Here is a 23,384-nt window from a genome sequence, read left to right as displayed (position 1 = left end):
AGACAAAAGTTGGCAATTAATGAGTTAATTTGTTAGGGGAAACATAGTAAAATAATTAAGGAAAACAAAGGATAAGTAGTTATATAACTATACTGCTTACTTAAGCTATAGTTTCAACTAGTATTCATTCGCTTGAGTATTTCAGGACTATTAGCTTTAATAGGATAGAATAGAATACAGCTAAAGAGCTAAAGTAAAACTAAAAAACATAAAAAATTAGTCACGAAAGATGTTATTACATCTACTTGCGCGTATTATATAAATCTAGTATTTTACTAGTATTTATTTTGTTATTTAATCAAGTAAAAATGAACTGCGATTTCTGTATAGTAAAAGTGAAAATTATATTTTTAGGCCGACGAGCAGAGCCTCGGGCGGTACGAACGTGAATAACAACGGTGGTCTTCAAGTCGGAATAGCCGACGATCAGGCGAAGGACTTCGATTTCGAAAAGACCGAAATGAAGTACGATTCAACGGGTATGTTCCACTGGAGTCCATCCCGTAACCTCGAAGACTGCATACTGGATCGTAATCAGGCGGCGATGACAGTTCTAAACGGACATGTCGTTGTTTGCCTATTCGCCGATCCCGACTCGCCTCTCATCGGACTGAGAAACCTTGTCATGCCATTACGAGCTTCCAATTTTCATTACCACGAGCTTAAACACGTAGTAATAGTTGGGTCTGTGGATTACATCCGCCGCGAGTGGAAGATGTTGCAGAATCTACCAAAGATTTCGGTGTTAAACGTAAGAAATCTTTCACAATTATTCAATTTTCTTTTTTTTTTTGATTATTACTAACTATTAATTACTTTTTCATTATTATATATTAATATTAATTAATATAAATCTTCTTCAATTATTCAATTTCTTTCTTTTGCTATGCTATAACATAAATCTTCTTCGATTATTTAGATTGTTTTTTTATTATACTTTAAATAAATATCTCTACATAGTTTATTTGCATTTTGTTTGTGCCACTTTAAAAATAAAAACTTTCCGCTTTACTAGAATTTATGAATTTGCGAAGTTTTGTATGTTTACAACATATAGACTCAAATGTACGATTGTAATTATTGATTCCGTTTATTTATTTATTGCATAAGTTTATTCTGTATATTCATTATATTTACTATAATCTATGTAAGGCGAATTTATGTTATAACCCAATATAAGATCAAACGTTTCGAACTAATATAATTCTTTCTAACAACAGTATATTATAAAAGAAAAAAGAAGTGTCTATGAAGCGTAGAATTTAAGAATGAGCATTTGCAATGTAATTACGTGTACTGTGGCAGGGTTCACCATTAAGCAGAGCAGATCTGCGTGCCGTTAACGTGAATCTGTGCGACATGTGTTGTATCCTGTCGGCTAAAGTGCCTAGCAACGATGACCCCACCCTCGCCGACAAGGAAGCCATCCTCGCGTCCCTTAATATCAAAGCTATGACATTCGACGACACCATTGGAGTGCTCAGCCAAGGTTCGTAATATCCTCTCAATATAAAGCTCGTGTTTTAATGAACTTTCGAGTTGAATGACTGCCTACATCCTATCCTGTACATTTCATTAAATATTAAGTGGCAATTCCAGCAAATAATGAGCAAGGTAATTTGACCGCAGTTGGCAGCCCAATCGTTTTGCAGCGACGGGGATCAGTTTATGGAGCAAACGTGCCAATGATAACAGGTACACCTTACTTACTATTTTATATGAACATCACACGAAAAGAATGCGAATCTATTTTTGTCGATCTTCTGACTTTCACGTCACTTGGTAGCTATGTAAAAATATTTTAACGTAGAATTGTTGAAAAGAATGAAATGTTCGGAAATAGTTTCACAAAAGAATTGTTTTGCAAGAAACGAATAATATTAGTTCAATTTGATTGATATTAGTCTGCGTAACAAATGTTATTAATGTTTTTTGAATGTCCAAGAAGTAGATAAAAACACATATTTAATCACAAAATCAAGTGCAAACATAGTTTCCATGTGCAATTAGTTGGCAATATATAGAATTTTGAAGTTGCTCTTTAATGAAAGATGAAAAATATGTCTCAGCTGAAATCTTCATATATAGGATAAAGAATTTACTTATTGTTCTTCTGATTGGTTTATTATCACTGAGGAAGTTAATACGCCATTTATATTTTCGTGTTTTTGTTAACAGAACTCGTAAATGATAGCAACGTGCAGTTCCTTGACCAGGACGACGACGATGATCCGGACACAGAACTGTACCTTACCCAACCGTTTGCTTGCGGTACTGCCTTTGCCGTCAGCGTATTAGATTCATTAATGTCGACGGTTAGTAGCATTCTATGATTATAATGTTAATATTTGACTAAAGACCTTACTGTGGCGTCGTTAAATGTTAACTACTAATATATAATTACTAATAAATTATATGAATTTTTCTGTAAATATAAATTAGTCAATCGTGATAGCATCAGTTGGTGATTTATCACTTTATTGTCGTTTATTTTATTATTCATTAGAAAAAAGCTTCAACTTCGTAACTTATATCTTTATATTAATCGTAACACTTGCTTTTATTTCTGTGACAGACGTACTTTAACCAGAACGCGCTGACTTTAATTCGATCTCTAATCACTGGTGGAGCAACGCCTGAGTTAGAGTTAATTCTCGCTGAAGGAGCAGGTTTACGAGGAGGTTATAGGTAAATCGGATAAAGTTTGACACATACATTCTTGTTCACGACTCATGGCACGCTTGCTAATTTTAAACATAATAATTTTAAACATAAACTCTTCTAAGTACGCAATCCGTAACCAAGATTATGGTTACAGTGGATGCGTGCTCTGATGAATGAAACACCCAAGGACCGAAATGTACATATACTCATAGGAATCTGTATATTTAATTGTTAGAGCATGTACCCATTATAACCATTTACGGACGATAGTGTAAAAATGTTTCATACTATTTTAATGATACCTTTTACCAATGCCAAGTGTTTTTACTAATACCAGTGTCAATAAAAACGTATCGTATTTCGAATAATGCACAATTGACTTATTTATTTGTTTACAGTACACCTGATAGTCTGGCAAATAGAGATCGATGTCGAGTAGGTCAAATCGCGTTGTACGACGGGCCATTGGCTCAATATGGCGAAGGAGGCAAGTACGGTGACCTCTTTGTCGCAGCATTAAAGTCGTATGGAATGCTGTGCATTGGTCTGTACAGGTACAGGTATCGGACTTTTTTCCTTCTCTCGATGGTATTTATTGGATTACTCTACACAGAATATACGCATATATTATATATATACATATATATATCTTTTTCTCTGAGAATCTTTCATCTTGCTGCTGCGATTATACTGCCATTGATTATTCTCTTACTATATCATTCTTGTACTTACTATATAACTTTTAATTTTTTGCCGCACACTTTTGCATTTTGCGTTTTTGCGTCACGAAAAAAAAAAAAAAGAAACGACGATCGTAAGTTGCCTTCATCCAACAAATACCCATCATTTTTTATGATTGTCTCTTTGTATCACTTGTTTGTTTAGTGTTTAGTTACTGTTGCCAGCGTTTAGTTTAGTTTTAGTTTTAGTTCTATAGTTTTAGTTTTAATCGTACATATGTGTATATACATATAAATACTTAGCTTAGATTCGTAAGTTGTCTCGAAAACTATGAGTATTCCACACGGCTGACTTGTAACTGAATTTTAGGTTTCGAGATACCAGCTCATCGTGCGATGCTTCCTCTAAACGATATGTCATTACAAATCCTCCAGATGACTTCACGTTATTGCCTACAGATCAGGTACGAAGGGCTTTCGTGTCTATTACTCGATATCACTCGATTATACTATTCGATTGATTATTATTTTAATTATTTCCGATTAAGATATAAAAGTTTAATAAAAAATTCGGAAGTTTGAATGTCCGAAAATTTGTAGATTTAAATGTTTGAAAATTCGATTCTTTCCTGTTGTCTTCTACATTCGCACAACATAATCATGTTATTATTTGATTTTAATTTATAATGATAACATTACTATTTTAATGATAATATTATCTTTTTATTGAATAACCTGCAGGTTTTCGTGCTGATGCAATTCGATCCAGGTCTGGAATACAAGCCGAGCAGAGGAGCTCGGGGAAAGGATGACGCCTCCTGACTGTTGCTGTGTAGCGCCCTCACAGACGGACCTTATTCCTACATATAATTACGCAAAGGAAACGCATCATGCCGCCCGTCGTCCCTACTGAATCGACTTGTAGTCTTCATTGGCTGGCATTACGATACGATGCCCTCAACGAATTAATCGCAAAACCCCGTCCATAGAACGAATCATCAACACGTCCGTTTTTTCTGCTGGTTATGTGTCGCCAGTGATATATTTCGTCAATACTCGTATAGCTGAATTCGGTTTCCCTCTAATAGTGTCCGCAGATTTCTCTGTTTCTTGTTATTTATCGCTAACGTGATTTATTTTCACATCGTGACCGGAAACATTTCTACGTTGAGGCTTGGTTGTGTAATAAATAAAAGAAGGAATATAACATCAAGTGATAAATGAAGAAGAAAAGGGAGAAGAAGAAGCGAAGGAAGAAGAAGAAGATAGGATAAGGATAAAAATCTGCCAAGGGAAATGAAAAAAAAAAAAAAAAGAAAGAGAAACGGCAAAGGGATACCGGGATACGGTATGATGAAACACGGTCCGAGGGTAGCTACACGTTAAGCTTCCTAAATCTTCGTAAGACATGAAATTATTAATCGTCTTCGATGTCGAAGGCTGCATAAGGACTGAACGGGCTTATTCTGAAGCGTAAAACGGTGTGTGACTATAATTCCACGCCCTATGCTTTCAGCAGAATACAGAAGTACAGAAGAAAACAAACAAAAAAAAAGAAGAAGATAAGAAATAATACTTAAAAAACAAATGCGAAGCAAAACAGCTTAACTATAAACGCTTGAGAACATCTTCAAGGCTGATCGCTGAGGAATTGTAATCGCCTTCGCGACTTAACGTATACCATCGCTGTAGCTCATTCAGAATATGTAAATAGGTACAGAACAGGTGAATATGTTGTCATTCGACGGTAAACTATAAAAACAAAAAAAAAAAAAACAAAAAAAGAAAAAGAAGCGGAACGAGGAGGAAAGAGGAAGATATAGAAGATATGAAACAATTGATTGAGATATAACTGCACTGACAGGACCGTTTTGGTTCCTTTCATGTAGATGCATTGTTCACTTTGCAAGACAGTCGTGTGTTCGTCTCCTGTATCGTGATTTTGTATCTTGCCTTGTAAGCAAATGGAAATATGTATACATATATGTACATGTATCTGTATATGCGTATGTACAGGGTGATAACTACAACTAGAACAGATCATAGCTCTCACTTGGAAAATGAAAGGATACCGACGATAGAGGTACATGATTTCACTTTTCTTATGGTTACGTACTTTCTTCGCAAATGTGCCTCTATGTTTTCTATATTAAACGATTCTCATAATTAACTTGCAAATAAGAAACTATATTCTTATTCCATAAACCAAGTAGTTTAAATGACATACTTTTCACGTTACGATGTGATTCGTAACTTCCTATGTATTGTGCAATTAAAAGTTAGTATCATATTTACTGGTATGAATTTTCATCAGGAAAGTGAAATGTCTAGATTATTTGTACGTACACGAGTAATACATAGATCTAGCAATTTATTTAAAGGCGTTTGCGAGACATTAATTTGTACATGTGAAATAATAGAAACTATTAATACGAAGCACTATATTTTATATCTGCATTCAATGGAACAGGTATATGTGAATGTATAGATATACGTTACGATATTTCTTCATTTCCTTCTTCTTTCTATGCATTATGATATTCTCTTGTTTTCGCTTTATATTTGATTAAGAAAAGGGCTATAATCTGTCATAGGTGTAACGGTTACTCTGTACGTTTAGTTTTAGACCGAACAGTTTGCAGACGATAACGTGCATCGTTATGACAAGAGATAGGTGCGAACAGGAGTGCAGGATTACGTGTAAACTTTACCTTGAGTGTCTTCTTTTGCGGCTAACGATATAAAAAATCTCAATCAAGCACTTTGTACAGATTCTATACATAAACGCGTATGCATGCGTGGATGTATGTATGTATGTCTGTATGTATGTATATATGTATGCATGTATGTATGTATGTATATGTGTGAATATATAATAATTTAACGATAAAAGAGAAAAAAAAACACCCTTTTTCCACACAACTTGAGTATTAATCGACTATGTATCGATACGACTATATATACATTATAGATATATATGCACATATATATGTATACATAGACACTCTCTTTTATATATTTTTGTGAAACTACACGAGTGTGTACATACGAACGTACATATGTGTACATACATCCATAGACGTATACACGTATGTATGTATGTATATATGTCTGTATGCATGTATATGTATATATATGTATGTATGTAAAGAAGCAAAAAAACAAAGACGGATCAAATAAGGTATACATACATAAAAACAAAGGAAGGAAATACACAAATACACCTATACACAAATACTTCTTCCTTGCTCTTTCCCCCGCTCCGCCCCTCCCTTTTTCTGTCACTAACCATGACTGAAACACGCACACGTAATGATACACATACGATACGTACGAGTGCATGTATATGGCAACACAATCACAAAAAATATCTGGTATGGATTCACAGACACAAAACATACACACGCGGATACGCGCGCATCCTTTCTTTCTGTCTCACATGCGCGCGCGCGTGCACGCGCGTAACACACAGATAAGGGAAATACACACGAGAGAAAAGAAAAGCGATTATCACATCGATGAAAATGATGCACATACGTGGGAAGAAAGAAGAGTACGAAACGGAATGAAAAAAAAAAGAAAGGGAAAGGAAACCAGGGGAAACGATTCGCGCGTGCGGAAGTATGACGAGTGCAAAAACAAAGGATGAAGGTATCGCGTGATCCGACCAAATACGATATACGCTGAAAATATATAAAAAATAAAACATCAGGTTACCGTGCTCGATCGTTCAATGAAAAATCAGACTAACCATTAATCGATTAAAAAAGAGAAATATATGTGCAAATGGGACGAAGCGGTTCGATTATTATCGGGGACAAGAGAAAACACAAAGTAGCTGTGGTAGACGCTGCCGTGTATCGCGATTACGAGTCGCCGCCGCCACCGCCATTGCTACTGTTTGCAATATCCATATGCACTATTCACTGCCACTGCAGTTCGTGTTATATCGTTGTATATAACTTTCTATATATGGCTCGATTAAGGCGAGAAGGGCCGGTGAGGCGTGCGAATCGGATAGCTTGATCGATGTATAAATGATAATACTAAACAATGTGCAGCATCAGCCGCAATAAGTGTCATTCGTTGCTCCTGATTTCCAAATATCTTTTTTCACTCTTTTTTTTCTATTACTTTAGTATACGTAGATCTGCGAGAAAACGCCGATCGATTTCTATGTTTTATTAATGTGGAATTAATGCGTTATTTTTATCGATTGCGAATGTAATGTTAATGATTATAACAGGAATGAGCACTGTTACTGTTACTGACACGCTTCCAGCTTTCTTTGTATTTTGATAGATCAAACGACAAAATCTATTCTAATATATATATACCTGTTATTTGGTTTGTTCGATGTAAAAATTGAGTCAGTGAACATTTAATGGACGAAGCTATTTTTTTTTTTTGAGTATCCACTATTAAAGTAGTAGAAGAGGACTTTTTATTTAAGAAATTAATGACACACGAATTCATTAATTCACAATTTTTACACACGTAACTCGTTATTTTATATTAATTATAAAAATATGAATGCTAGATATGTTTATTTTCTAATTTGTATACAAATTCATTTTATTCGCTATCGTGAAAGATGATAAAGTTAAAGCAATTGAAATTATAGTTTTAACAAAATTTCAGAAAAGTATTCGTAGAAAATCAAATGGCGGAGATTAAAAGAAGCTGGAAGTGAGTCAAAAGAGTAAATAGTAGGAGAACGAAAGAGAATCGTGTTTTCATTTGAACAATTACAAAAATTCATTTGTGCGTTATCGTTCTCCGCTCAATGGTCTATCTTGTATTTTCTTTCTTTTTTTCTTTTTATCTTCGAGGAATCCTTTGATAACGAAAGCTCTGACAGGATATATAATTATAAACGAATCGCTTAATTTTTCATCAGCATATTGATGAAAATATGTGCGAAGAAAAGGGCGAAAATCGAAAGACAGTTTAGTATTACTTACTTGATTTCGTAAAATTCGATTTCTCGAGGAGCGTCAGTGTTTTAAGAAACGAGTTCAAGACACGTACTTTAGAAAAATAAACGAAACAAATTACAATTCGTAATCGAACGAATCTTGTTTTGGGGAAAAACGTTTGTTCACAGCAGTCAATTTTTCATACTAATTGTTTGAGGAAGTTAGCGGCTTGTAGAATCGCGTTAAATCAAGATGGAGGACTCTCGGTGACCCTGCCTCGCCTTGATGCGATTATATACGAAACAAAAGTTTGCGCGTTAGATTTTGTGGAAATCGTTCGTTAAGTGATTAAAAAAAAAAGAAAAAAAAATGAAATTTGTCGGAGCCTTGTGTAGAGTTTTAGATGATTGGTCGAGATTTGCGTCGCGTGGGTTTAGCCAGGCAGATGAATTTTACTTAACAAACGAGTGAACATCTTTTGGAATTTTGATACTTTTCTTTCTTATTTCTTTTTCTTTTTGTTTCTTCTTTATTAATTATAAAATATGGCCGTTAATTTTAGTTTGACCTTTCACGTACGAAATGTACTGGAAAAATAGACAATTGTTATTTTACATATTTCTCGATTCACTCTTACAAAGTAGGAACTCGTGCCTGGCTGCTCGCGAGATACAAATTATTCATGCACTCTCTTTAATAATTAAATCATGCACCGATTCAATCGATATCATCACCCGTAATCGTATTTTCGTGCGTCGCACGGATACACGTGGCGCATTTGTGTGTATGTGAGACGTGTGTATCTAAACGAAGTATATATAATTAACGTTAAAAAAGAACCTAAAAAAATGTGAAAAAAACAGGAGGGAAAAAGAAGAGGAATAAAAACAAATCGAACAAAATACCAAAAATGATTCGAAATATATATATGGGAATTATAAAATGTATAAAGAGAAGAAAAAAAGAAAATTAAGGCGCGCTGAGCGTACGCCACCTTCGATGCCTCATTGACCTCATCTAATGCTTTTTTATCTGTACATTTACAATTTGTGTACCAATGAGGAACGTTGTTTAATCATGTTGTTGATGTTATTGTTAAAGAATGAGATTCAATATTGTACATAACTATATATTCATTATAATTGATGATATAAATAATTATATACATAAAAGTAAGCTTTGGTGTTTCTTTATATCCACTGTGTTGTGACGTATGAAATTTACCTTATTATAATTAATATAAGAGAGAAAATATATATACACAAACCGTGTAGCGTACACTTTTTAATATCATATATTGGTTTAAGTATTTTAACATCTTTTAATATCTAAATGGGAGATGAAAAATCGTGATATTGTTCATAAACTTCGTATAAAAATACAGGAGGATTGAAGAATAACATAATGGGAGATAGATTTTGCACAGACAAATTTCAAGAGTGAAATAAATTTGACTTGTATGAAATTATGCATTTTTTTAGATTTATGTACCTATTGTTTTTAACTTTTTCTTATATAAATTACGTTCTGACTATTTTTTTATAACAGGTACATAATTAGCAGTGAATAGATACAAAAATGAAACACAATTTGGTATCAAGTTTTATTTATTTCAATAACGATAATTATTCTTACAATAAAAACTATTACAACCTTAGATCTCTGCATTGAATGTAAAACTAAGCTTTTATTTGATAATTTGGTTATCAATGATTAGTGCTGACTGTCGAATAACGTACTCATTAAATCTTGTTTATTAATATTAATTTTATTTTTAAGAACTATGTAGCTATTACTTTTATTAATGCCTTATCTATACAATAATAGAATAACTTATTTACGACGAACATCAGCAACTAAATATCCATTTCAAAATTCAGAATGAACGAAATATGTGTAATCGTAGCTATGTTTTAGTTACACGAAATAAAGTAAGTACTAGATAATCTTTGCTCGTCCTGTACCAACAATCATTCTTCTAATATCCCTCGTACTTCCACGAGGCAAATTAAAGCCGTGTCAGTACAAAACTATAAAAACCACCTTGATTATTCTTACTTTTATTATTATTTAAGCTTCAAGGAGCATCAGTAAGATGATTTGTATTGATAATATCTTTTTCAAATAGGGAATGAATTCTATTAAATTGGTTAATACGCATATAATTCGTTTTCTAACAAAATATCAAGTTCGTATGAATGTTAAATTATAAAAATTCAGAAATCACCAAATCATTCCTACCGCATTATTCAAGCTTCCAGAACGATGGAATCACTTGTATTAATCAAATTTTCCTGTAATCTTTTTAATTAAATAATTCTCTACTAAATTAAGCAAATGTTTATTCGAGTTAGATCAAAGTAAAACTGCGAAATGTTAAAAAAAGCCACCGTGATTGTGCCTACCGCATTATACGAATGAGTTGTATGGAATTGGTTGATACTACCAATTTTCGAAGCTACCTTTCGCTATGCTCGCCGCTTACTTTCCAAGTTAGCGACTAATGTTGTGTCTCTGATGCCTACAGTGAATAGAAGTTCTAATATTCGTTATGTCGATTCAGTCTGATCAAATTTTGTTTCTTTAACCAGCTACGTGGTCGTACAATTCTAACAAAGCGTCCATCATTCTGTCTCTGTATTGAGGTACATCTTCTACCTGCTTGCAAACCAAAGGCGTTCTGTCAACATATAGAATGTTCTCCAAAAGTTCTGGTTCGGCTGAGAAGTATTTGCTAGCGGCTCGAGGTTCTAATAACATGATTGGAATGTTTAAGACACCGTGTGTGATACACATGACTCGTAAATCTTCGATGGATGCGGAAAAATCGGTCCAAGGGAAGATGGTGGAAATGTCTAAGCCAGCTTCTTCCAGAGCTTTCGCCATTGACTCGTGGTAGATCTTGAATAATTCTTCGCTGTGTTTTTCGCGCAATTCCCGTGTTGTTGTAAATTGAAGGAAACATAGGATATCGTGGGCTGGTGGATTGTACCTGCAACAATAATATTTAATGTGCAATTTAATTTAAGAAGAGAGAAACAGGTATTTGAAAAAAGAGTAGAAAAAAGTTGCTGTGTTAAGAGATTTAATTTTCGAACGAAGTGTGATATTTTTAGTATAATAGTAAGATAATGAAGTTGTGTGTAAGAATTACAATTAATTTTAGATCAGCCCTTTTTACGTTTATTGCTATTGGTATTGGCTGTGAATATATATATATTTTTTTTTACTTTAAGCATGCTCAAATATGATGAACCTTTTAACGAACTTCACCCGAACGTTTTTATACATTTTGCAAGTGTGAGTTATGAATTGTGACACTTTCTTATTTATCCAAACTAGGTATATTGATGTCATACTTTGATCTAGTTTTATTTGCGTTTCACTTTATATGAATCACTGTTGACCACTTGAATCACTATATGAAGTTATGGTAATCAATTTCATAATATGCATCGATAGGCAGAGAAGATCAGAAATATTATTTTTTTTTTTTATTTACCTTGGACTTTGATAAATAAATTTATGAAAGTATGCCCTTTATTTTTTTAATTTTCTGTCTGAGTAATAAAATTTAGAATTTAAAAAGTGGAATTGTAACACCCGAGAGATTCGTATATGAAAATTAATTTATCAATCAGAAATAATATATACTGATACATTACAAATGATTAGAATAATATATTATTCGTTGTTTTATACACAGTAGTTGAGAAAAGTATTTATAATTTATATACGACTACATTTATTATTACATCTGTATACTAATAAATTCTTAATAAAAAATAATAACATTTAATTACAAAATAAGTGCATAACATTTTGAACCTAATTTAAGGAAGGAAAGATAGATATTTAAGAAAAATAGGAGAAAGAAATTGATGCGTTAAGATTTGATTCTTGTATGTAAAAATACTTTGCTTAAAGATACTAACACTAACTTAAAAAGAAATTTCATCTACGAATACCTTTTGCAACCACTGTATTAAATCCTTTCCTTTATTTTTTATAAAAATATATTTCTCGATTACCTTGCAAGTTGAAAGTCGATAAGACAGCACTCCATAGGCTTCTCGTCGATGTCATATTTAAACAAGATATTATTCGCCCAAAGATCTCCGTGGCATAGTACATTTTTGTGTTTCATCGATGGCAGCAATTTATTCGCATGATCGACGCACAAGTCAGTAACCTTTGTGCTAAACGTCTTCTTTTGATCCTCATCCAAGTTTGGTATCAAGTCTATCAAGGAAACGATGCCTTTTACAGCAGCGTCGAACATTGCTTTAGCTCTGCCATCCGTCAAAGGCCAAAGTGTCTCTTGCATGCAATGAGAGAACTCGTCGTGTAGACTCTTCTGGTACAATTCTTCGAAAATCAAAGATTTCGCGTGAAATCTTGCCAGAGTTTTCATCAAAGTCTTGCAGTGATCGAAATCAAACGGTTTATATTTATCGGGCATTTCGTAGCCACTGTGGGCCATATCTTCTAGAACAATTACATCGTCTTCTAAACCAAGGAAGCACTCTGGAATATATCTTTTATCCAGACCATTTAACACCTCCGGGAAAACTGTCGTATAAAGAGCAACTTCCTTCTTGAATGTACCATATTGTTGGATAAAATCGTACTGTGGGCTTGTTATTGGCGGCGGTATTTTCGTGAAGAAATTGATATTCTTAGTTTCTAGTGGCGATTGCGGCGAGGCTACGGTAGCTTTTAAAGTAAAGTATTGGCCCATGAAACCGTTTACCTCGTCTATAGGAACTACCTCGTAAGTTATCAGCGAGAAATCCTCCATCGAATCCTTGTGAAGTTTTTTACGAATTATTTCGAAACATTCTTCGTCCTTGAGAATCTTCTGCGTGCTTGGATTACGCATTTCTTCTACAACTTCTCCGAAGAGTATTTGTAATTTTATTGAACGTAGAGTTCAGTACGTAGTTTATTGAACGTAGAGTGTTTGACTTTTTCAAAAATTCTTAATTTATTCTTAAGCTTCTTTGAAATCCGAAGACTAGGTAGATCTTTTATAAATCTGTAGATTTATCAAAAGTAGCTTCTTGATATCTTCGTCGATCGATTTCTTCAAAATTGTTCCTCGATATCCCCGATTTTTTTATTCTCGATGTATTTCTTGATTTATCCCAGTTTTTCCAATATTTTTAAGCTCCTCTGAAACTATCTCTAGCTAAGTTTCTTCGAACGTAGAGCTTTTAGGTACCTTCGTTTCTCGGCAGCTCCGAAGATACGGAAGTTTCCTCCTATTTCTTCCTTTTATACCTACGCGACGAATGGCTTGGTTTTACAGCTGTTTACGGTAAAATGTCCACGAATATAATTAACGTTCGCGACGTTAGATACGGCGCTGATATATGAGCAGAAAATGGAATGTAGCTTACGAGGAACAAAATTAAAGAGCACGAAGTTCTCTGACAATGGTTCGTGCTCTGGAGGATGTCTGCTTGGTATGTAATTCCGTTCAAGATCAAGATACCTTTATATATTGACGAAGAATCGCGTCACGTGTACGTTACGTACGATAAATAATAGCGCGTACTCGTGTCGCGCTATTTTCTCCTTTATTGGCTCTGATTGAGGCTAATATTAGACACGTTACAACAAGACATGTCCTGCATAAACGCGTGTAAATGGATCTGATGGCTCCTTATTGACACTATTCGTGTAGATCGATACGAGACGACGGCGCGTGCAAGGAGAGGGAACAGTTTGATAATGTTGAAACGATGAGACAGTGCACTCGGTTTTCGTTCTGATTATTAAATAGATATATGGCTGAGCAGGGTCACGTGTTTCGACAACATCAGCAGACTGTCACGTTTCGCACGTGACGATCATCTAGTCAAGTACCTCGCTGTTCTTTACTCTTTGAATTGCTCTTCTGTACAGAACCCAAAGATTTTCTTTCGAACAAACGGTCAATGAATTTTTAATAGGTTACTGAATGATAATACAAAGATTGGGTTATATTCGTTTGGTAATTTGATCTAAATTGAGTATGTATGTTTATTTTTAAACGGAGTAGGTGATTCATTTTTAAATATGATATTATATGGAATTATTGTATAACAATAATGGATAATGTTTCTTTAAGCGAATATTTTAGAAAATGATATTTATTATCAAAAAAAAAAAAAAATGATCAGCGCATCGTCCTGTTTGTACACTAATTATTAAATTAATGCAAATATGAAATATTGCATAATATAATGAATACAATGATCTTGTATGATACAATAATTGTATTTAATATTATGTTTTTCACTAGTAATGGTATTTAATTATAATCATTTGAAACTTCGTTTCAATCTGCATAGTCTGGTATTTCAACCTACTAATGTATAATTTATTTTTGGATATTTGCACAGTAGCATATGTTCTTCTCTTAGAGCCAGTTCTATTTTGCGACTTCTTTGGTATTTTTGTATAAACAAACTACAAAGTCTCTCTCAGTGATATTTTGCACTTATGTTTTTGCAATATTTACACGTACTTTGAAACACAAATAATAAAGGTTACAGTTAGCGTAAAGTTTTGATTAAAAAGAGATTTTCGTGATTGTAGTCATTCTGCTTGTTTTACTTTACAAATATAGCGATTCGATGAAGCTTAGCAGTTTAAATTCACTGAATTTTCAAATACTTTTCAGTCGGTTAGTTGAAAGCATCAGTAAATTGCCAAACGCTTGGTGCAGTTCTTTCGAGTTCTATTCGTTTAGTAACATAGATTTTTATGTGCATTCGTTAAAAAGATAAGTTACAACATTCCTCCGCTAATTTCTTAGAACAATTTGGTTTAGGATAAAGATAAAGGTTTTCTTATTTATGTTGACATTTTTACGTATATAAGTAACGTAACATTTTTCTACACACTATATTTTTCTTACGATGCTGAAATTAAGAGAAACATAATTTTCTATTTAATTTATATTAAACTCTTATTTTATTTACTTAGTACAATAAAATTGGATAGTTTTTAATTAATTTTCTTTAATTCACATAAACTTGAACACGCACATAGATTCAAGCAAAAACAAATTAAAATCATTTACTTAATCGCGATAACTGTTATTACAATTAATAACATTAATAGTAATCATTAGTTCATTATAAACGTTCAATTTAATTCTACTTCGCGAATAATTTTGTTTCACTGAACGCCTGTCTACTACTTCGATCCTAACTAGTTTCTGTCGGCTCTGATTTAGTTAAGGTTCAGTCTCTATCGTTAGATGCCTACTGCATTCACTTCAGATTTTTAAATATATATATGCCTTAATAAAATTTCGATTTTATAAAGACATATCGTTTCTAAAATTTATCTTAAATTTTGCTCTGAATCTTTTTTAAATTTGTGTTTTCATATTAACACGTGGGTCTTTATGCTTCATATTAACACGTGGACGTGCAGCTGGCGTACAGGGCACTTTATAAAACGTTTATTCTTCAACTCGTACACTCAAGTGCTACATCATTACTTCGAATCACTGAATGACTCATGCTGAGAATAAATACGAAAAAATAACAAACAATAAGTACGAGTCTGCAGTTTGAATAGCGTGAGTAGTCATTTTAAATATATAACTAATAATAAACTTGGTCTCATTAAATATGTTTAATTTGTATTTTTTAATTTGTATCAGGCTTTATCAAAACAATTTTTTTTATTTGGAAAGAATAAAAGTTATGAAAACTTTCTTCGTTTATGAGCTAAAGCGAAGATTGGATTTTTATGGATTGAGGATTGGGGCAATTACGATGTTAATGAAGTTTGCAGTAATCAAATAACAAAGATTGATGTATCTCAATGTTGTTAATACTGACACATACGAATCTATAAACTCGATACGAACGAATACGTGGCAACTTTTCATCTCTGGAATTACCTAAACTCAATTCACGATCAATCCGGAAAAAAAATAAACGCAACGAATGAGTATGAATAAAAGAACAAGGCTATGCTTCGAGATGCTTGGCATTTAAAGGCAACAAGCGGTCAATCTTTACTTTAGCTCATAAACGAAGAAAGTGTTCATAATTTTTGTCTTTTCCAAATAAAAAAAAATTCTAAAATGTTTCGAATTATTAGCTGATAATTAAGTAATAGTTTAAAGAATATATTAATAATTATTATCGATTTTACAACGAAGGAAATATTTGAAAATAATCGAAATAAATTTTATTTGAAATAAAAATCGTCGCTTATTTTATTGGAAATCCATTAACTGCGATGTATATCTATTTAAATATTATATTTATTAAAAGTAGATAGATAATCGTTTCTTAAAATCTTTTTAATAGATACTTTTAGTTACTGCGTCTCAACTTACACATAATGGTATCCCAGTGGGGGTGGTCATCCACATGTTATTTAGCAATCCACATTTTATTTAATAATTAAATTGAAAAATTTACCAAATGTCCAGCTGGACAAATTGTAAAGTACAAATTAAATAATAATAAAAAAAACTTACACATGTATTCGATTTTAGAAAAAACCTTTGATTTCGCCATTAGTTTCACCTAACTTATACTCGGGTAATAGGTTTGCGCAGTTTTAATACGCTGTTACGTTAACGAATTAGCCTTTTAACAGACGTAACGAGTGATGTAAGTTTTTGTTCAGAGTCAGGGACGATTTAGTCGAGTTTTCCAAAGCTGCACCGTCTATTGCCAACGAATATTACTACTGAGAAAACTGACCCACAATTCCTGTTCATTGAAATATCACCCGAGTGATTTCTTAAGATGAATGCCAGCAATTTTCCGCTTGACATTGCTAGTTGGTCTTAGTTGAATCTAGTGGTAGTCTTTATTCCATTAATCATCGAAACGAGTGTCTATTAATCCGACCTTTTCAGGTCTTACGAAAACACAATTGCTTTACACTAATTTCGTTAGTTAATTATATTTATTTCTGTCAATCACTTACCGATAAATTTCATGTTAATGAACTATACGATAGTATGTAGAAGCAATCTATAAGAAGGAAATACGTGGAAAACTTTCAACTTTTAAACATCTTCAAGTAATTCGGAAATATTAAGTTCCATAAAATTGCACCGAATTCGCGATTTGTGCAAGTGGTTGATATCATATAAATTATAATATTTCAAGTAATAGCAATATGATTCAACTACTTTGTAAATAGTGGATTAGATATTTGTACATATTGTTTATTGAACATAATAATGAAGATTGTTTAATAATTTAAATTAGAAAATACATTGAAAATATATTATCTATAATTGATATAGATGAATTTAAATGTACAATTTCTATCAATATGCCACGCATACGTTGATTTCAAAAGTTATAGTTTATTAATTTATAATAGTTTACTAGTAATAACTTATTGAAGATATAATAGACTTATAAGATCAGTGTACTTCGTACTAATATTAACGTGAAACATGCAAATGAGTAACTTGGTTTGAAGGAATTGTACTGTTACGTATCATAGTTACGTCTCATAAATCTTTGTCTCGTGATAACAATGCTTAGAATGTGGAGGGAGAATAGAACAGACATAAAGTGGCGAGCGTATAAACGGGCAAAAAGTTATTCGCATTTACTACTTTACGTTATTACGTAATATTTCATATTTGAAATGTTTCTTTTTTGCTTTTATTCTTTTTTCTTTTTTTTTTTGTGATAGGATTTACAAATTTTGAAGCGTTATAGATATAAGACGGTCTTTAAAGTTTTATTTCAAGTAGTAATTACAAATTAAATTAAATTCAATGTAGTACAAGAAATTTTCTTGTTCGTATGCTTGTCACTGTATAATTTTTCGAATATTCTTATTTGAAATATAAAAGCAATCATTGGTGCCGATGTTATGTCCTACTTTTTTTTCTTTTTGCGTGAGAAAATCCTCATGGACACCCCGCCGCTTTTTTAGGAAGCAGCGGGGTAGTGTCGGACTATTACCGACTAAAACCTCACGGTGGCCTATCTAACGCTTAACAGGAATGCGCTTGGATCTCCTTCAAAATGTTCTACTAGAAAACAGGAAACGAAACGGTTGGTAACTGGAAAAACAGCAAGCATGCGACTTACCGTTTGTAGATAACACTAGGTGGTAAATTAGCAACGAGGTATGGAATAGACGCGACAATCAATGCTTTTTCGTGTCCACGTTTTGAGGGTTACCTTGCCCTCTATACGGCGGTAAGGAACATTCTGGTTTTCTACTATGTCGGTATTTCAGAATCTGAGACGTAAGGTTCCGATTAATGTCACATTAAGACAAGTCTATTCTTATTCTACTGAATCGATAACGTCGCATGTGACATGAGATCAGAGGTACGAAAAAGAACCGAGTATTTGGTCTATGATGATTTTTTATCGATAGTTAAAATTTGTTGATTTTATTCAGAAATAATAGCTGAGTTCACTAAACATCGGTGCAAACATGGATACAATAACCTAATCACACTTTTAAAATTCACCAAAAATGTAATATCACTAAAATGTAGACACGATAAAATTAGGCTGTAATGTAATAGTGTTTTGCAATAAATATGGCTACCAGACAGAAAGCTCCAAAGTACCGAAAAACAAGAAAACGAAGGCCATCATACATCGATCCGGTTTTAGAGGAGGAAAGAGCCAAGAGAATCGCAAAAATACAAGCGAAGAGACAAACAATAATAGACCAAGTTAAACTTTCGTTAGAAAGAAGAAGAAATAATAAAATAGCCATACAAAATGCACGTACTGATAAAAGGGAAAGGGAGGAACAGAAAGCGATCAGAGATGCCCAGAAAACAGGAAGTGAAAAGATTATGTTACAGGTTTTGAGCGTATTACTACATGCTATTATTTAGACGAATCATTGCATTATAAATTTTTATTTTATCGACACTTATATCACTTTTAATGTTGTATCGTAATATTGTATCGTAATGCTGATAATTAAAAAGTATTATTTTTTTATCAAGATATTTTTACATTAAAAGGTTTACCTTAGATTTGAGTAATATCCATAGGATATAATTGAAAATAATGAATATAAATATGAATATAATCAAACGAGTATTGAATAAAAATTTCGACAGGAACGCGCCTGTAAGATTTTATAATTATTATTATCCCAACTTTTTAACGAACTTTCACGTATATTTATCTCTTTGCTATGAAATATTCCGTCAAATATGCCATAATGAATTTTGAATTTTCTCACAGAAAATATCCTAGTTTGCGCAGCGCTCATTTATTATATTTATACATTAAAATAGACGAAAATACCTTCGATGTACATAGTTAGCAATGGAAAAATGTATTGTCTACAGAAAATATAAATCGATAGAAGCAGTAATATTATTACACTGAATAAAAGTTCATGAAATCGGCTTGCGTATAAAATTTTAACGATAATTATAATACTGCGAAGAAAAGTTACATAGGACGCTTATGTTTGTCTCGTTACAGATTCGTGATGACTTAAGCCAAATCGCTGAGACTGGCATAAGGTGTGTATACACGTCCATGATAATACCAGAGAAAATAAAATACGACGGCCGATCAATTTTGTCGATCAAAGGCGTTAGATATAGATTGAAAAATAATTTACATATGGTTGGTTGGGGAAAAGAAGCGGTGACGATGAGTGCGGCGTTCGAACGAGTCGTAGGCAAACACTTGAAGAAAGGTTGGATGGTGGTGCCACGAAAATCAATTTTCATGATGTGGAGCTATCCGGAAGCGTTCCCTCCCTTAGATAGTCGTATTTCGTACGTCGAAGCTGGAACTGATGGACAACCAGACGAAAAGTCCGTGATAGAAACTAGAAGAATTCTAAATTATTGTAAGAAATTGAAGAAAAAAGATTTGCTGATTGTCATGCTCTCGCAAGGGATCGACGATCTTCTTTGTCTGCCGCGAGAAACTATCACGTTGAGGGACAAGCTCAGAGTATTGAACCGATTGAAAGCTGCAGACGCTACTCCGGAAGAGATAAATACCGTGAGAAACAAGCTTTCTGCGATTAGAGGCAAGAAAAATAAAGAAACTTATCTATTGTTTATGACAGCGAAGATCTACGCAAATTCATATTTCTATGATCATAGTTACATAAAGATTAATATTCATTTTAATATCAACTGTAGAATTAAATGTATATTCATTAGCGTTAATTCTAGAATAAAATATATGTGCAGTAGATAATAGCATGGAAATTCCAAAATTTTAAACATCTAACTGTTAAATATCTTCCTAACTAAGACGCTCTGAAAGAAGAAAGAAATGTCTGAAGATGTGCCCAATGTATATCTAAACTATTTTTCTAAACTTATTCTTCAATCAAACGCAAAAAGATTTAATAAAAATATTCTCGAACCATCATACACAATTTATAAAGATAATTCCAATACATATATAAATATATATACGAGAAAATAATTGCAATAATTTTAGGAGGCGACTTAGCCCGGATGGCCTACCCAGCGAGAGTTATAACTCTAATCACGTCAGATGTTTCTGCCGAGCCGATGTCCCAACTCTCAGGTGGACCATGTGTATATGATCCAAAAGGCGAGAAAGCACTCGCCGTGCTAGAAAAATACAAACTTTTGGATAGAATATCCTTAAGCGTGCGAGACTTGATAGAAGAAACAGTTCCATGGGTGATGGCAGCTGACAAGCAATTGGACGCGGATAAACATTACAAGTTTGTTCATAGATACGTGATAGCCTGTAACGCAGACGCCATGGAGTGTATGGCTACGGAAGCGTTCAAAAAAGGCCTGTTTCCAGTGAAACTGAATTCAACCTGTTTAGGAGATATCCAAGAATTCGCTCGTGAATATGTTAAAATGACATCGTTGATGATTTTGGCTGTTGAGGGAAAAATTAATAAATTGGATATGTTCCTAGAGATGAGAGACAGTCCTATATGTCCTCTAACCGATGAAAAGGTGCAGGAAATATTCCCTGCGAAAGATAAATGGGGTTTGGGAATGTGTCTTCTGTTGGGAGGGCGACCAACTGTTAATCTTTGCTCCAAACCTGGACAAGGTGGACCAAATCAGGAGTTAGCGCTATATTTCTCGTTATATTGGTATTTGCGTACGCAGCAGTATCCAATTTTAAGAGAGTACACTGTTTGGTTCTTGGGTGGTAGCTCCTACGGGAAAGATGGTAATACTGAAGCAGTTGGCGCGTTTGGATATAACAGCTTGGCCACCAATGTTTATCCAGAATTTGAGAAAGCACAGAGTATGTATCAAAGCGCGCACACGAAGTGGTGGAAACTTAAGGAGGAGAGACGCTTCGAAAGTCAAATAGCGGTAAATTTCTTGTTTTATATATCACATAGTTTAAAGTTTGAGATTTATGTCGATATTCGACATGAAGGATTTTAAAATATATAACTTAAATATTTTAGATATCAATGGATTTATATCACAAAGACAATGTAGCCAATTTTTAATTAATTTAATATTATAAACAACGAAGTTTTAATGTCATACATGCGTAGTATCGTTAATATTCGTTAATAAGCACTTGGTCTTGTTTTTTAAATTTACTATTTAATTAAGCATTAAGCATTTACGTTGATTTACAACCTCTGTTGATTCAGAAGAAAGAATACAGTATTAAAATTTAAATTACTTATTTCGTGTACGTTCTGTGTAAATATAGAGCTAAATACAGAATCTTTGGTCGAATATGATTTGAGATCGATTTCAATTTCATGTATGAAGAAGAGTTTACATTTTCTTGTTTATAGTATCATCTTGAAGAAAATGCTTAATAATTTGGAAGTTTTAAAACATTTTCCACATATGACAAATTAATTTCCACTATTTCTTTACAGGAAGCGCAAAAAGAAATGCTGGAACTGAAAGGTGTAAAAAACAAATACGCAGCAATTCTACCTAGTCGTGTTTTATCTGAAAACAATACGAATTTATTCTTCTTAAGTATTAACGGTGAAGACGAATTATTAGAATTAAAAACTGGAAATTATTATACATTCACAAACGTTGGAGATCTTCATATCATACGAATCGTTCGCTTCCAATGTATCTGCGACGGCGTTTGTCATGGACATCAAGAAAAGGTGTGCGCTGATATGGAATGTCCAGTTTATCAATCGTTGTCAGCCGAGGCGCATTCGAAATTTCAATATTGTTGCCGTCTTGATCAACGAAAACAAGATTCCTGACTTTTTATATCTCCAGAAAGTTCATTATGGCTTTATATTTATTGTAAGTATAGATTGCTTAACTACTTAAAAAATATATATTTGACAGTATTTACATTTATATTCATTACAATGTACATAATATCTTTTGTAATGAAATATTTGTTGAACAGTCTGGGCACGCTACTTGTAAGTTAATGGTCGTGGAATTAATCATGGAATTAATATCGAAAAACACAGAACCAAAGAGTCCTCGAAACAATTCAGTCGATTGAAAACGATATTGTCAAGTAAAATTTTTCGAACAATTTTCTACAATGAATCGAATATGACGTGATTAAAAGTAATGTGAAAAATAGTGAAGTTATTATGGAAGAATAAACGTACAATATTTTACAATGTTCTGAACCATCATCAGTAATCACTATATATCAGAAACGATATTCCGTTGTACCTACATAATTGACTTTAGAAAAAAAAAAAAAAAAAAATTATGTTTTATAGAATAAAAATAGTAAAAATTGGTACAGTTTTAAAAATTATTTTAATGGTAGTGGTCAGTTTTTAATATTCAGTTAGTGTTACTACAAAAATTACTAGCACTAGGATGTTATGCTTATCACGACACAGATGAAATAACGCTGTTCTCTTCTCTCGTGTTTAAATGTATACATAAAACTAATATCTTTTTTCAATAGTCTATCCTATGTTTTATTCATAGTAAAATAGATTTCAATGGAACGAATAGTTTTTTTTATAATGGATTCGAAAGCATATTTCTTCTTTTTTGCTTTCGCATAGTTTTATATTTCAATAGGCTCAAAATGGTGTTCATACATACATCAGAATATCTGCGCTATATAAAATATTATAGAGAATATCAACGTAAACTTTCTTTTCCATGGACTCTATAATTTTGTGTTAATTTGTTCGCTAAAATAACCGTATG

At 32.9% G+C, this 23,384-nt stretch overlaps 3 protein-coding genes across 12 annotated transcripts in view; 2 read left to right on the top strand and 1 right to left on the bottom strand.

Annotated features, from left to right (window-relative positions):
- The window catches only part of Slo (calcium-activated potassium channel slo), a 107,475-nt gene extending 98,036 nt beyond the window's left edge, over window positions 1–9,439 (top strand). For 4 of the 10 annotated variants that reach the window (XM_072003197.1, XM_072003195.1, XM_072003198.1 and 1 more), the window contains 8 exons: window positions 355–751; window positions 1,306–1,489; window positions 1,630–1,695; window positions 2,179–2,315; window positions 2,576–2,688; window positions 3,063–3,224; window positions 3,715–3,808; window positions 4,086–9,439. In XM_072003197.1, coding sequence (XP_071859298.1) covers window positions 355–751; window positions 1,306–1,489; window positions 1,630–1,695; window positions 2,179–2,315; window positions 2,576–2,688; window positions 3,063–3,224; window positions 3,715–3,808; window positions 4,086–4,166 — 1,234 coding nt within the window. In that variant the 3' untranslated portion in view covers window positions 4,167–9,439. Of the gene's footprint in view, window positions 1–354; window positions 752–1,305; window positions 1,490–1,599; window positions 1,696–2,178; window positions 2,316–2,575; window positions 2,689–3,062; window positions 3,225–3,714; window positions 3,809–4,085 lie in introns of all 10 variants that reach the window. The other 6 variants (XM_072003200.1, XM_072003196.1, XM_072003192.1 and 3 more) reach the window with 2 other exon arrangements.
- A 417-nt stretch (window positions 9,440–9,856) lies between these two features.
- LOC139987209 (uncharacterized) lies at window positions 9,857–13,754 on the bottom strand. The gene is made up of 2 exons (XM_072003205.1): window positions 12,295–13,754; window positions 9,857–11,255 (listed from the first exon to the last, which is right to left on the bottom strand). Exons 1-2 carry the CDS (start codon window positions 13,143–13,145, stop codon window positions 10,847–10,849), a joined length of 1,260 nt encoding a protein of 419 aa, XP_071859306.1. The 5' UTR covers window positions 13,146–13,754; the 3' UTR covers window positions 9,857–10,846.
- Window positions 13,755–18,187: 4,433 nt separating this feature from the next.
- On the top strand, window positions 18,188–22,860 carry LOC139987285 (glycerate kinase). Its single transcript, XM_072003366.1, has 5 exons — window positions 18,188–19,082; window positions 19,720–20,281; window positions 20,704–21,575; window positions 22,106–22,499; window positions 22,609–22,860. Exons 1-4 carry the CDS (start codon window positions 18,810–18,812, stop codon window positions 22,454–22,456), a joined length of 2,058 nt encoding a protein of 685 aa, XP_071859467.1. The 5' UTR covers window positions 18,188–18,809; the 3' UTR covers window positions 22,457–22,499; window positions 22,609–22,860.
- Window positions 22,861–23,384: the final 524 nt, after the last annotated feature.

Source organism: Bombus fervidus, chromosome 5 (genome assembly GCF_041682495.2).
Source record: "Bombus fervidus isolate BK054 chromosome 5, iyBomFerv1, whole genome shotgun sequence".
NCBI lineage: Eukaryota > Metazoa > Arthropoda > Insecta > Hymenoptera > Apidae > Bombus > Bombus fervidus.
The sequence above is the reverse complement of the archived record's forward strand: the minus strand, read 5'-3'. Positions and strand labels throughout refer to the sequence as shown.